The sequence below is a fragment of the Sinocyclocheilus anshuiensis genome, unplaced genomic scaffold, assembly GCF_001515605.1.
Source record: "Sinocyclocheilus anshuiensis isolate Anshui unplaced genomic scaffold, SAMN03320099.WGS_v1.1 scaffold886, whole genome shotgun sequence".
NCBI lineage: Eukaryota > Metazoa > Chordata > Actinopteri > Cypriniformes > Cyprinidae > Sinocyclocheilus > Sinocyclocheilus anshuiensis.
In genome coordinates, this window is record NW_015536542.1 from 90,427 (window position 1) to 107,021 (window position 16,595).

General features: G+C 36.7%; 1 protein-coding gene across 1 annotated transcript in view; it reads left to right on the forward strand.

Moving 5' to 3' along the window:
* LOC107697673 (ephrin type-A receptor 3-like) overlaps nucleotides 1-16,595 on the forward strand; it is a 67,324-nt gene that overhangs the window by 19,079 nt on the left and 31,650 nt on the right. Inside the window, exons 4-6 of the mRNA XM_016498470.1 lie at nucleotides 11,092-11,247; nucleotides 11,407-11,760; nucleotides 15,071-15,183. Coding sequence (XP_016353956.1) covers nucleotides 11,092-11,247; nucleotides 11,407-11,760; nucleotides 15,071-15,183 — 623 coding nt within the window. The remainder of the gene's footprint in view (nucleotides 1-11,091; nucleotides 11,248-11,406; nucleotides 11,761-15,070; nucleotides 15,184-16,595) is intronic.

Genomic DNA, 16,595 nt, shown 5'->3' on the forward strand with positions numbered 1-16,595 from the left:
ATAATTATTTTTTTATTTTTTTATTTTTTTGGTCACTACATAATTACAATGTTTTTAAAAATTGTGCTGTTTTTATTATTAGCATCTAGTTAATCGGCTGCCGACTAAAATGTCTAGCCGTCTCAGCCCTCTATCATACTGTCTACCACATGTCATCTACCCATTTCTGTACCTCCAGCTGCTGTTCGGATCAATAATACTTTAGTAGCCGATAGTAAACAACATGGAATAACCTGTCAGTGGATGACAAAGTGCCAATCTGCAATTTAGGCTCACGGTCCAACTGTCATAACACAGACGATTCATGATACTTGTTTTCTTTCGCATGCAGTTGTCTCTAAGGAAACTGTAGAACATGTTCGAGTTTCAGATTGCTGGCGTGATGAGATCTGGGCGGAATAAAATATAAATGATACCCAAATCAAATGCTGATGGGAAAACAAGTAATGGTATCGCTATTGACAATTACATGGCGCATAGATTTAATTTCAGGATGATTCCTTTGTTGGTGTATTCGTAGGTTTAAGGGCTGTGGAGATTTAAAATTTGTGCATTTCTTTCTCAGAAAGCAGTTAAACCGAGACCGTTATGAGCTCTGCTGGAGAACGTCAGGATGGCTACCAGATGTAGCCGGTGTTTTTTTTGTTTTGTTTTTTTTTGTCTGGCTGCTGGGTCTTGGGTGTGGACCCCTGTAGGAAAGGCAGGCGCAGGAATAGAGAGTCTCCACAGCCAAAGCATCAAAGACTCAGAGCACCATCAATTATACAGGGACATTGACAGCTTACAGAACTATAAAATTTCATCTAGGGAGTTCAGCACATTGTTGAATGTTCCTTTTCTGTCTACAGGATGAATTTATTAATGTTTTTGCATGCGTTTAGTAGAAGTTGTATTTCACAGTCTGTAAAACTGACAGTCAGGCTTTACTGTTTTTCTTCATTGAAAAGGGAAAAATGTTAAGGAAACTAGACATTTCTTCCTCATTCCTCCTAATCACCCGCAGTTTAAAAGTCACAATAGGCCTATTATTCCTTTAAAATATTAATATGATAATTTTATAGAGAAATTCACAAATCACATTATGACACTAATAAAGGATTGCGATTTTCACAAAGTTTGGTCAAAATAACCATTAAAAAACGCATAATGGGGAAATGGGCATTGCTGTTTATGTTCAGCATGGACAGTTTACACTTCTCGCTGCAGTGTTTACCGGTGTTGTGATGTGTTCTTTGCTGATGTTGCCTCACAGTGACGTTGTAATGGGATTTGTTTCTACACCTGTTCTGTCTCTTAATGGCACTCAGATGTATTTTTTCAGTGTGTGTGTGTGTGTGTGTGTGTTGAGAAGGAAGATGGCACGTGGAGGCACCGACATGTGCAACCAACAGTCATCTTGTATTATTTTTTCCAAACTCTTTTAATAATTCATCCGGCGGGCTGCAGATGACAAGAGGGCCTTACGACCAGGAGAAACAGTCTGCCGGTTGACTCCGACTCCTATTTTTTTTAAAGTCAACATGAATCAGAATGGACCCTATTTACTTGATTGCATTTTCCTGGTCTTATTGTCAGTGACTCATTAATCCAAATTTTAAAAACACTCTTTGTAATCTTTAATCAAATATCCCCTTGGAAGGGTATTCAATTCAATTTAATTTAATTTAATAAATTTTTTTATGTTTTTAATGTTTTTTTTTATTTTATTTTATTTTGTTTTATTTCATTTTAATTTATTTTATTTTACAATTTTTCTGCCTTAGACCACACAAGCTATTAAATGGCATTAACCGGTTTTAACAAACTTCATGCTACATTGTTTCCCTCTTGTGGAACATTCCTTTTCACCCAAAAATAAATCAGATTTTGGAGTTAAAAGGGTTTTTCAGTTTAATTTTAAGGGACAAAAACTTTGAGCTGCTCTGTTAGAACGCAATCATGTCTTGGTCATTAAAAGTTATTCCCACATTTAAAAAACAGGCGGAGCCACAGGAGAGACAGGAATGAAATATCCAATAGCATTTGCACATGTGTAATGAAATGGAGCCACTATCAATAAAACGAGAGAATGTCTTTTAAGAGGAGCCAGTTTCCAGCGCTGACTCGGAGTCTGGTGCTGACTGGTTTAAAGACCTGGTCTACATTTTGTGATTACAGACATCTCCCAAGTAAATCTGAATTTTGCTATCAACCTGTATGATTAGAGAGGACAAGAATCTTCTCAAGCAAAATTCTAGACACTGGAAGTCTTATTAAATATATCAATATGAATAAATCTATTAGATTTTTCATGACACAGAATGTTAAAAGAAAACAGTAGTAAGAAAAAGACTTCAGCAGCTATTTTAATGGCTGTTCTACTTTCAGAAATAATGCATTGCTTTGGAAACTCAGCTTGAAGTAGTTTTATTTTATATTCCTGTGATTTTAAATTGATATAGTGAGGCTATAGCTCTGTATGCTTGCATGTAAAGCAAGAAAAAAGGTACGGATAAACGAAGAAGAATTCGTTTTTATTGCTACTTTTCTCACATGTATGGATAATCTCTTTTTTATAGCTCTCCACCCAAGAGCTGCGGTCAGAGGCTCCCCCTACGCCCGCTCTGTAGCTCACCCCACTGAAATAACAGCAAGACCGCTGGTCTCCAAACACACCTGCTTTTCATTTCAGCCCCACTGATTACAAAGTCTGCAGGAAAACTCAAGTATTGAGTACGCTGTAAGTTTGAGTAAGAGCAGCCCATATCTGAAAATGTTGTACTGAAGTACTGATGCATTTCTAAGATAAAAATTTTTTTGTGTTAATTCCTTAGAAAGCACTACATTATATATGTTATTTATTACATTTATTTGTATTTATTATATCACATTTTTTCTGAACTTTTCCCAAGTTTTTTTCAAATACTAAACTTAAGAATTTTGGCTGTTGGACTACAAAACAAGTGGGAAAAAATCCCATAGACTCACATTGATGAAGCCCTATCTAGGCACCAGATGGAGCAGTTTTGACTTGGGTCAAATCTAAGCAGCCACCGAGCAATCTACCAAAACACCCTAGAAACTACACATAGCTATAGAAATGCACAGCAAGCCTTGTACAGACAAGTACCACTCATATTCGTACAAATCTAGTTATTTCGTAAGTGCGTTTGTCCGTAGGCTTTGCACTCGTATGATTCAAAAGTGGTTTTATTGTGTGTGTGATTCTTCTCAGAGTTGGAAAATCTGCTGTGGGTGGAATTAATGGTTGAGGAAAACTGTAGAGCTCCGCTGTCCACCTTGTTTCTATCAGTTGTTTAATGGGATTAAGTAGACATTTTGTCTCTGGCTCAAGTGGACGTTATATGCCACTAGGTTGATAGGATGTTTCAGCTAGGTGTACCAGCAAAGCCTGGGAGATTGGCTCTGTCACGCTGTGCATGATGGATGGAAAGCGGGAAATAGCCTTTGGAAAGAGAGGGCACTCCAGGGAGATTGAAAGCAGATTGAGACAAAGAAGAAATCCGTCAGTGGAGATGTTTAAACCCTCTCTTGACACCTCTGAGGTAATTGGACAGGTATTTCGGATTTTGAAGGCCAGGTAGAAGTTGTTATGTGACTTTAAGCCATTTGTGCAACCATTTTTTACATGGTTATTGGAGAAGGTAAAGAGTGACCTCTGAAAATCTGTCTGATATCCTCAGTTGCTTCTGGGATCAACTCCCTTCATAATCTTCCTGTTTAAGGGGTTAAAGATGTGGTTTAGGCCCAGAACAGGCTGGTTCTGTGTGAACATTGCAAATGACCTTTTAGCTGTGTTTCTAGCGAGTGAGCTTTGAGGAAAGTCTGGCTCTACCATTCTCCAGTCATCAGCCTGGATGGGTTGGATTTTTTCCTTCTCCAAAAATCAATGCTACATTGCCTAATGGCCAGGGTAAAAATGGCTGAAAAGACTTAAAAAGTCTCTGCTGTGCAACCGGACGCTAAATCAATACAGCGCTATAATCACCAGAACACTTCCATTCCTGTAGGTGAGATCGAGTTCTGCTAATGTGAAGAACCTTGTTTAGTTTTGTATGTCAAAGGGCTCAGCAGGTCATTTGCTTACCAACAGAAATGCAAACATGGATATCCATAGACAAATATTCTCAAATACCCTAGAGGCTAACTGTTAGCCTCGATTAGCATGTCATATGGAAAGTGGCACTTTGAAATTGATGCATGTTGGCTGTTTAGCATCAGTGAGTCAAGCATCTACTTCAAGGTGAGCAAACATCAAAGTCTAGTTGTAAAAACTTAGCTTCACTGATCACTAACACCAACGCTTTTAGCGCCTTTTTGGTCAGCCATCAGTTTTCATGTTGTATGCATAAAAGAGAATGCCTTATGATTATACTTCAAAATAATAACGTGAGCTAGTCTTGAGGAGCCCGTATTTGTCTGTTTGAAGGCCAAGCAGATAAAACATGCCTCTGAAGGTTGGCTATATAAAGTTTGTTGAAAGTGTTTGAGATGCTAATATTTCCAAGTGCTTTTCTGTGCTTTAGTTTGTACGAATCCTTTGCTATGTGTGGAAAAAATTTCACTCTTTAATCCCCCTGGAGTTCTACTATTTAAGTCTTGATTCACACTCAATGAAGGAAATGTTTTGGAATTATTTTGCCATGGAAACTAGTATATAAGCCCCTCTCCCTACATAATAGAATGCTCGGTTTCTGTGGGTACGGGACCCTGTGGTCGGTGTTCCACTGATCCTACCTTTGCTACGCTGTTCTGCTTTTCCGAGTAGGTCCGTAATGCTGTTAAATTGAAGAGGGCACCTGAAGCGCTGGAAGCAGGGATGTAACTCTTGCTGTCTTACTCTCTCCCTCAGGGGGGAAGAAAATCGTTCTGTCTGGAAAAAAAACTTCCTTCATCTTCTTCATTGAAGACTGGTGTACATAGTCGCCTAACTGGATTGACTAGACATGGAAGTCATGTTCAGTTCCATTTTGTGTGTGTGTGTAAAATCGTGTTGTCTATCCTTACAAAAAGTACTGTGGTGATGCCATTGCCATAGTATTATATTGTGATTTTATTTGTTTGATTTAACCTATTGTAAACTTTGTCTCAGATGTTTTTCCCCTTAATTCATAGTAAAATATGACTTGATTGCAAATGGATTGTTAAAATATATTTAATAAAAAAAGCTTGAATTTTCTTCACATTTAATCTTCTAGGAGATGTTAAAACAACAGCTAAGATGTTAAAGAGATTTGTGGAGTATATTGTTTTGTATTAATTTATTATGTTTTTTACATGGTACACCAAATCCAATGTCCCTTACGGTTATTATAATCATTATTTTAATGTCATTCTTTTCTCTTATTTTATATATTTGTCTTATAATATATAATATTTAGATGTTTGGGTTTCATTAGTTTTCACTTTTTCCACTTTCATGGCTAGTTTTACTTTTTACTTTTCTAAGACCCAAGTTTTTATTTTAGCTTAAATTTTGTTTGTATTTTAGGGCTACCAAATTTATTTTATTTTAGTTAGCCTTTAAATTGTTTTTTTTTTTTTTTCAGTTTAGGTCAAGTTTTTCCAGTTGTGTTACTTTTTTTTCTTTTCTTTTAACAATAGTAATACAGCGTCCCCAATCTATGTGATGGAGAAGGGTCTCTGTTATGGTGGGTTGATGTCTATTGATCTGCCTCATTCAATATGAAGCAGAGGCTGCAGACAAATTGAGAAATACTCTAATAGCAACCATTCGTCCCCATGGACTAGGGCATTAAACACTCTCTCCAAACATGTCTCTCATCCTCCTCCTCGCAGGACGGAAAAAAAAAGCGCTCCACTGTTCATTTTTCTCTCGCATGCTTTCTCTGTCCCCTGATGGTGCTGCTCTTTCTGTCTTTTTGTCTGAAGGTATCATATATAAAAGCTATTGATTCTCTTCAGCCAAGGGGACACCAATCACACCAATGTAAATATTTGATAAGGAAGCCATCTGAAATCTCTCAGAGATGTTTCACTTTTCCGTCTTCTGCTCATGAGCAAAAGTACGATCTCAATATGTTCTGTGTTACATCGATTATTTTCTTCTTCCATCAATAATTTGTGTTGACATTTTGTTGCTCAATGTAAAATTCATGACTTTGATTTGGTGGTCAAAAGTTTTTCAAATATTAATAAAAAGTGAAGAAATGTTTTGAATGTATTTAATATAACAATGCTTTAAAAAATGTTTTTTTAATATATACATATATTAGAGACATGAAAATCATCATAAAGGAGGTGTATACAGGTCATGAATTGCATTTTTTTATTGTTTTTTTAATAAAGTAATAGAAAATGAGTGTCATTGATTAATAGCAACCAGCACCAAACCAGCATAAACCATCATGTTCACTTATTTTGTTTGACTAAATTAAGATTTCATTATGGTAGACTCACCTTGCTAGATGATGTTTTCAGGCTCTGATGATCTCAGATAGACCAATTAATCTGGAGCTTTTCAGCTCTACACATTGGGGCAAATTGTTTCTCCTGGATCTGTCCTTCACAGCATTTCCATATCCTTTAACATACTTTCATTTGCGGTTAGCAGGCATAGTCGAAATCTGCCTTGTTGCTATTGCGCAGGCTTTGACACACTAGACCATTTGGGTTCCACAAAAGGCTGGGCTTTCCAAGGGCTTTTTAGGTTTGGCATCGAACACAGAGAGGGTGCAAAATCATAATACACGCATGCGGTTTCATTTCAGGCCTCGTTCCAAACCACCATGGGGACATTACACCTCTTACCTCACACTGACCACCAGAGGTGATGGAGAAAACAATCACACGTTCTTCAGGTCTTAGCTTAGTATACTGGAATCAGTGTTTCTACACCACATGCAGCAGAACTTCACCTCATAACCATGAAAACGACATTTTAGCTCAGAATTATTTAGGTCAGTGAATACTCCCGGATTTGTGCCAGAATTCAGTAAGCTTTAGTGAGTACAGCAGTGTAGACATTTGGGAAATTGGCTTTCCATTGAATTTACACATCTGTGTATATAATCCTTTTGTACTGGTGTACAACAGAAAAGCAGGAACTATGTAGCGCATTGAGCTCTGGCATTAAAAAAAAAACAATGGCTTTTTGTGTATTTGTGGTCATGTGGATTACAACATCTCTGTAAATAAAAGGAGAGCATGCCTAGATAACAAAATACAGTCAGCGTGACACTTTGAAAGGAAGGATTTAGTAATTTCACACAGTGAGTTTTTCCTGTTAAGAGCAGTATTAATTCTGCTGGTCCCGTTTGCCTCTTGGCAGCTTGAAGTAAAAGCATTTAGAGCAAATTCTTGTTCCTTTAATCTCTCAGAAAGATCTCCCGCTGAGAGAGTCTTATCTTTACTAAAGCATTATCGGTTTCATGTTTTCTCACTCTATATGTGTGTGTGTGTGTGTGTGTGTGTGTGTGTGTGTGTGGTTGTGTCAGTGGCTTTAAATTGAGATAGATGGAGAAATTTTGTCATTTGTGTTGAATAGAGGTCGACCGATAGTGGATTTTGCCGATAGCTAGGTTGGACCACACTGGCCGATACCGATTAATTAACGATAGTTTTAAAATTGATACTGAACAAAAACTATAATAGTGCTTTATTAACAAAAACAGTACTGAACCACTAGTAGTAGTAGTAGTAAAAAATTGTAATAATAGTAATAGTAAATGTTGAAATTAACACACTCTAACAAGGAACAATACTTACACAGCTTTCATTAATCTTAATGCTACAAATGGACTCTTATTTTAAAGTGTTACCATTTCATTTCAACTGTCATGCTTAAAGATGCACATCTTTAAATATATACACAAAGGCTATAGCATTAAAATTATATACATATGGATATTGTATGTATACTCTCACACTTTAACTGCTTCTATTCTTGAACACTTGATGATTATCTGATCAAAATAAAAGCGCAGCGCTGAGTCTAGGAGAACTCACCGGTATCACACACACTCCGGACGGCACAATACACAATTCATTATGTACATTAACAACGATTCGGGACCAATATAATGTAATTTAAAGGAAAACTATGTGAATGGGGCTCTGTGGCGTGGCAGGATTTTCTGTCGGCTGCATTTAAATCCGTGTCTGAAGTTTCCCGCTCTGTTTAGCGTGCAGTATCACGTGTCTAAACAAATAGCACATGCTGTCAGTGATTTCAACCACTAGAGGCCGCTCTCGCACTGTGTAATGACAGCAGACCCTTCTCAGCCGCTCCAGCAATGGACGCAACCCGGAAAACTGTCGGCATGGATTTTTGTCGATAACCGATAGTTTCAGCAATCAACTATCGGTGCCGATTAATCGGCAAAACCGATACATCGGTTGACCTCTAGTGTTGAAGAAAGCCTACGTGTGGTACTTAGTTTTAAGCTTCTGTGTTTACAGAAATTTAATTTTAGGCCAAAAGTTGAAAATATTAAATGGCAAAAATAAACTGGGCTGGTCAGAAAGAAAATGGTGTTTTACATTAATTTTTTAATGTCCCATTAAATGACACATCCGCTCATGTTTTGACCCATTTGACCTTTTCACGCTTCATACCAGCAATAAACCGCTGTTGATTGGTTGGTGGGGAACTGAAAGATGTTGATTAATTAATTAGGAGGGACAGCTATCTTATTGATTATGAAACATCTCTGGCCATTAGTTAATGGTAATGTGGTGGTAAATCAGAGCGTCAGTTAATGGATTGAGGTTGAGGATGTGAATGTAAATTATAAAGCATGCAATGTTGTTCATATTCTACTGCTATTTGGGATTCTTTTGGCTCGTACTTTGCACATTATATGTTGTGTGTGTCTATATACTGTATATATATATATATATATATATATATATATATATATATATATATATTTTATTAATATGGAAAATATAAAAAAAAATACAGGAAATGGAAGCAGGAAATGTTGCAAGCCAGCCTTGAACTCCATCCACGTTTACCACTAGGCCATGGCTTTGGTGCAATGTAAATCTGTTTTGCATAGTTTATTAAGAAGAGAAAAATAAATGATCCATTTTTAATATGGTGCACATATGAAGTACAGCATGGCTTTTCATGTGCAGATGAACTTCTCTAATGAAGTTGCCTTGAAGACCAAGACAGCCTTTGTGAGTTATTATTTACAGCATAGGTTGAGTCACTTAACGTTGTTAAATTTACAAGCAACACCTCGCAAAACTACATCCACCTTTAACTGTTTCTCAAAGCTGCCGTCACTCTACACTCCATTAGCATGGTCCAAAGTTCAGTATTAGTCGCTTTGAAAAGCCTCTCCTGAAAATGGAAATATGTTGGAGGCATTGTGCTGTGGCTGATGAGAACTGACATGTTTGGGATATGTTTGCAGAAATATAGGGTTTGCTTTTAGTTCAGGGGCAACATAGGAGTCTGGCACGGCGTCCCTGAGGGGAAGTGCTCTAATGCACATGCACACACACACACACACACACACACACACACACACAACAGTCGCTGATTCAGAAGCGCCAGATTGTCATAGCAAAGGCAGAATTACCTCCTCTCCTAGTTTCATGAAACGGTCGTCCATAAAATGCATTGCTGTTCTGTTGTAAGTGATCTTAAAGATTCATCTTAAAGATGCATCTACTTTCGGAAGGCCAAATAAAGTGCTTTTGCTTTCGCCTAGAAACACACAGGGTCTCCCTGACATGGCTGCTTCAACACTAACTGCGGTTACTGAAACCACGCCTTCTTTCTTTGCGTGCACATTTGGGCGCATTATGCAAATATTCCCACATAGTGACCTAGATATGTGGGGGCGTGTTAGAATGAGCCGTTTTAGGGGGGTGTGGCAGAGTCTTAACTTTGATAAAGAATATCTCTTTGGGTTTGAGGCTTTAGTCTTTGCAACTTCAGGGATCTTATCTATTCACAAACAGCTTGTAACACTCCAAAGAGAAAGGAAAACTTGAAATCGCATCATATGACCCCTTTAACTTATTACCTATAGTCACTGACTAATGAAAGTCAAGTGCAAGGATTCTTGCTCCAGATCAGTTATGTAGTTTTACTTGAACATTTTTTTCACTCTCTTTTAGCCTTAGCACGCAACAGGCTGTGTTTGCTACTGTAGCTTTAAGAATTTCAATATATAATTTACAGCTGTTTTTAATGATAAACATCAGCATGTGTGTGTATTTCCCTTATCAGAAGAGTCTTAGATGGATGATGGATGGATAGATAACATTATCATATACAAAAATATATATGTATATGTTAAATTTTATTATAGTTTTTATTTCATTTTTCCTCAAGTAATAATTCAGTTAATTTATTGTAATGATAATATTTCTGAAAATATTAAAAACGTATTTTATATAAAATATATCAATATAATAAAATTGTGTGTACTCATTTAACCATTCTTATAATTCAAGTAATTTATTGTAATGATATTTCTCATTTAAGAAATGTATTGTATAAAAATATATGCATATATAATAACATTTTATTTTTATTTTGTAATATATGTATATACAGTGGTGTGAAAAAGTGTTGGCCCCCTTCCTGATTTCTTATTTTTTTGCATGTTTGTCACACTTTAATGTTTCAGATCATCAAACAAATTTAAATATTAGTCAAAGATAACACAAGTAAACACAACATGCAGTTTTTAAATGAAGGTTTTTATTAAGGGAAAACAAAATCCAAAACTACATGGCCCTGTATGAAGAAGTGTTTGCCCCCCTGTTAAAACTGTGGTTTATCACACCTGAGTTCAATTTCTCTAGCCACACCCAGGCCTGATTACTGCCACACCTGTTCGCAATCAATAAATCTCTTAAATAGGACCTGCCTGACAAAGTGAAGTAGACCAAAAGATCCTCAAAAGCTAGACATCATGCCGAGATCCAAAGAAATTCAGAAACAAATGAGAAAGAAAGTAATTGAGATCTATCAGTCTGGAAAAGGTTATAAAGCCACTTTTTATATATCATTTATCATTTATGTAATTTATTATAATGCAAATATTTCTGTATATAAATAATTAAATGAAATAATAAAAATAAAAAAATATTCTTCTTCAATAGCATGTCGGTCAGGTTTCTACAAGGCCTCCGCTATGGATGCGTACTGCGTGAAGTGCCCCCCACACAGCTACTCCCACCAGGACAAGGCCTCAGAGTGTGTGTGTGAGAGAGGCTTCTACAGGGCCGAATCAGACCCTCGCTCTATGGCGTGCACAAGTAAGCAGGGTCTTTATGGCTTCTTAAATATTAATAAAAATAAAGCATTGAAACATCTAGTCCATTATTGTGTTGATTTTATTGTCATGGTTTTATTGTCATGATTTTATTTGCATAAGTGCATAATTGATGTGTTTTACTGGTGTGTACATTCATCAGGACCACCTTCAGCACCCGGCAATCCTATTTCCATGGTGAACGAGACTGCAGTCACTCTAGAATGGAGTCCTCCTCGTGAAAGTGGTGGACGTGGAGATGTCACCTACAGTGTCCACTGCAGGAAGTGCTCTGGAGAAGCAGGGGCTGGGGGAGACAGTGAGAGGTGCGTTCCCTGTGGCAGCGGTCCGCATTTCAACCCGAGGCAGTTTGGCTTGACGCACCCCAGAGTTCTGGTCACAGAACTGCAGCCTCACACCAATTACACCTTCAGCATTGAAGCCCTTAACGGAGTGTCAGACCTCAGCCCCAGTCCACGCCAACTAGTGTCCGTCAACGTCACCACCAGCCAGACAGGTGAGATGTCACACGTCTACATTCTGTGTTTCTCCAATAAACAATTTTTTCTGTTTATTAGTAGCTCTGCGATACTTTTTTCAGGATTCTTTGAAACTTAAAAAGAACAGCATTTATTAAAAATATAAATATTTTCTAACAATATAAAACTTAGCTATCACTTCTTAACAATTGAACACATCCTTGCTGAATAAAAGGTTTAATTTCTTTCAAAAAAGAAATAATAAAAAATTACTGACCCCAAACTTTTGAACGGTAGTATATATTGTTAGAAACGATTTCTATTTTAAATAAATGCTCTTCTTTTAAACTTTTTATTCATCAAAGATTCCTGAAAAAAAAAGTAATACAGGTTCCAAAAAAATATTAAGCAGCACAACAGTTTCCAGCACTGATAATAAATCAGCATATTAGAATGATTTCTGAAGGATCATGTGACACTGAAGACTGGAGTATTGATTGCATCACAGGAATAAATTAAATTTGAATGTATATTAATTGTTTCCTGTATTTTTGATCAAATAAATGCAGCCTTGATGAGCATAAGAAACATATTTAAAAAACATTAAAAATCGTTCTGATCCCAAACTTTTGAACGGTAGTGTATAAGAAATATAAACCAAATTCTTTATAGAGTTTTGTATAAATAAATAAATCAATACATTTTCAACTAATATTTATTTATTTTTATTACATTTATGCAATTATCAGAAACTTTCAGTTTTTTTTAGAAATGAGATTATTTGCAATTATTTTATCCTGTTGACTATTGAGTTTTAAGATTAAGAAATAGAAGCCAAATCTTGAAACTAAAAAACAAAAAGAGTTTTATATAAATAAATAAAGTCATTCAACTAATATTTATTTATTTATTTGTTTGTTTGTTTGAATGCAAATGATTCATTTCTCTAAATATGTTTAAATTTAAAATTGATATATAATATCAACAATATAATATATAATAAAATATATAATACAGAATATTAATGTAGTAATTTATATATAAAGTAATATTTTAATAAATAAATAAATAAATGCAAATGTAATCATAAATATAATTATGTATTTTATAATATCACACTTAATATTTTCATATACAGTATAAATTAGCCCTTTATACATGAAAAATATAAAGCCGTCTATATTTTTTATGAAGGGGTTCCTTGTAAGGTGATGGTTATTTATGAAGGACCTTGGCATTAAAAGTCTGAAACCCTTTGTTCTAAACATTTTACAAGGCCTTTTCATTTGATTCATACTAAATAAATGGTATGATACATGACGTAGGTATATTTTGTAACACTGTCAGAAGGGTCAGGGTTATGTCGTATTCAGTGTCTTTCAATAGCTTTAAATGTACTCAAGTACAGATTTTTCTGCTTGTGCTCTTAAATCGCTGAAGCTTTAGTCACAAATGTAGTCTCCTGTTTCCTGCTTTTGAATTTAACACGGGTGCGCTGCGCTTCAGTGGCTCCTTTTCAGTGGCTCCTCTTCTATCTCGCCTGACCTTTAAACCCACACTCTGTGAGCGCGTCATTGGTCGAGAAGAGGGACGAGCTCTCCTGATCCTGTGGTTAATGATTCAGCCGCTCAGAGAACAAGAGCGAGACAGGCAGGAGCGAGAGGCAGCGTAATGAGAAGCCTGAGAGGAGAGTGACCCAGGATGCCCAGATCAACAGCCCTTCGCTCTTATGAGAGCTGACATGCCTGTAACTGTGGAAACGCCACTAATGGGCGGGGACTGATTGAGGTATATGTAACTCTGATTGGCCTGTATTTCGAGTGCTCGGCCTCTGGTCCACACTGCTTGAAATATTCAAGAGACAATCCACCGTGTCTGGGATGATGTAGTGCTTGTATTTGCATGCTTCGCATTATGCGGATATTGACTGATGTTTCAGCGCTCATCTTTCATCGGCAGGTGTGCGAAAGATTGCAAACAGAATATTTATAAATGCAAGTTGTGTGGAGACAAAGTGATGAATACATCAAATAAAGCTGACAGATTCATGACGTCATAATAACTGAATGCAGAGTGTTTTAATGCTACATATATGAATATATAATGCAAGTTAGTTGATACAGGAAGTATTTACATTGATCTTCTCTGTTGAAGACAACATGAAATCGAAATTCACACTATTAATTTTAAAAATGTGAAATTAGTGCTATATATATTACTGTTTAACATTGTGGGATCAGTAAGATCAGGGCGCATTAAATTGATCAAAAATGGAATTCAAGACTTTTATAATGTTACAAAAAACTATTTCAAATAAATTCTCTCCTAAATAATCCTGAAACTGCATCAGTTTCCAAAAAAATATTAAGCGATACAACTGTTTTTCGCATTGATGATAAGAAATGTTTCTTGAGCACCAAATCAACATATTAGAATGATTTCTGAAGTGTGACACTGAAGACTGGAGTAATGATACTGAAAATTCAACAGGAATAAATTACATTTTAAAATATATTAAAATAGAAAACCGTTGTTTTAAATTGTTTTGATTGAATAAATGCAGCCTTGGTGAACATAAGAGACTTCTTTCAAAAACATGAAAAATCTTACTGACCCCAAATTTTAGTGCAAAAGTCAAAAAAGGATCAAGTTTTATCAGCTTATTATTACTGACCATATTTATATTTAGACTGAGTTGTTCACATAATGGTCAGATCATATAGTCTGTATATAAATGCGTTATTGTCCTGTTTTTAATGGTTTAACTCACCTTCTACATAATTTCCTGTGATATTTTGAGACCCTTTTCTTTTCATTACTCTGAATTGAAGCATGTCTGTTCTTTATCTGTGAACAAAACACATGCTGAGATATCAGCGTAGCTGTTTGTTTATCACTTTAAGAGTGTTTGTGTGCATACTGCAGTTAGCGGTGTCACTGTGTCAGCGCCGTGTGGCAGATCAGAGCATGCAGAGTTAAGACTCACACAGCTCATTAAAGATCGAATCCTCAGCTCCTTCATTCATCACTAGCTGCCGGGGCCCAAAATGGGAGGCCCTCGTTTGTACTCACAATCTGACACCATCATTAGCACCTCTGTCTCTCTCTGTCTTTCCGCTCAAGGCGGCTTGTGAACACTGCTGTCGTACAAATGGAAGGGCTGAGGTGCTCTGGCTGCGTGCCAGCTATGTAGTAGGGGGTGAAAATGACTCACAGAATAATTTATCACTCCCAAAAAAGACAAGACGCGCTCTGCCAGCCCTCTCATACTCTTTAATTAGAAGTGTAATTAATCCTCCTCTTTTACATGGAAATCAATCTCAATTCATCTCTCTCTTTCTTTTTCAGTGAGCGTCATCTTAAAGGAAAGGAAGGGCACCGACAGTGTAACGCTGGCATGGCAGGGTCCAGAACCTAACGATGGGACCGTGGTGGAATATGAAGTCACCTATTATGAAAAGGTTAGACACTTTGGTCTTTTCTTCAGCGCACACTGATCTTTATGACCTTTTGGTCCTATGTGAGTCCTTCTTGCACTGATTGGGCATATGGCAGCTCACTTTTATCGTACCCTGAGGAGAGGCTGTAATGTTAACACAGACATGCTTCATTCGGTCCCAATTAACATTCATAGATGTCCTGTCTGCCAAAAACCTTTGAGGTTGTCACATTTTAGACTTGATGACATTATTGTCCTGAACAAGTTACAGAGGCTTTGTTCAGACAGGGAGCAAAAATAAATTTTTTACTTCATCCAGCTCAAACCTGTTTAGCTTTTATAGGCTGAACAGCCCAAAAAACAAAAATACATGAAATCTAATATATTTGCAAATCTACATGCGAAGTTAAGTATGTAATGTCATATAAGGTGTGCAATATTGTTGGGAATTGGGTCCGAATAGTAAATAATGTGTTGTACTACATAGTAAGGCTATTTTTTTTTCTTTTTCTGCACTAGCATCTACTTATTTTATGGCCTGTAACTGATAAATATATATTCAATTTATATTGTTATATTAAAGATATGAAATATATATTGAACTTGCACTTAAAATACTTGGAAAATGTAGTATTCCAAATTTGTCCTAACTGAGAGATATTCATTTATATAACGATACATACAGTGGGTACGGAAAGTATTCAGACCCCCTTAAATTTTTCACTCTTTGTTATATTGCAGCCATTTGCTAAAATCATTTAAGTTAATTTTTTTTCCTCATTAATGTACACACCGCACCCCATATTGACAGAAAAACACAGAATCGTTGACATTTTTGCAGATTTATTAAAAAAGAAAAACTGAAATATCACATGGTCCTAAGTATTCAGACCCTTTGCTCAGTATTTAGTAGAAGCACCCTTTTGATCTAATACAGCCATGAGTCTTTTTGGGAAAGATGCAACAAGTTTTTCACACCTGGATTTGGGGATCCTCTGCCATTCCTCCTTGCAGATCCTCTCCAGTTCTGTCAGGTTGGATGGTAAACGTTGGTGGACAGCCATTTTTAGGTCTCTCCAGAGATGCTCAATTGGGTTTAAGTCAGGGCTCTGGCTGGACCATTCAAGAACAGTCACAGAGTTGTTGTGAAGCCACTCCTTCGTTATTTTAGCTGTGTGCTTAGGGTCATTGTCTTGTTGGAAGGTAAACCTTCGGCCCAGTCTGAGGTCCTGAGCACTCTGGAGAAAGTTTTCGTCCAGGATATCCCTGTACTTGGCCGCATTCATCTTTCCCTCGATTGCAACCAGTCGTCCTGTCCCTGCAGCTGAAAAACACCCCCACAGCATGATACTGCCACCACCATGCTTCACTGTTGGGACAGTATTGGACAGGTGATGAGCAGTGCCTAGTTTTCTCCACACATACCGCTTAGAA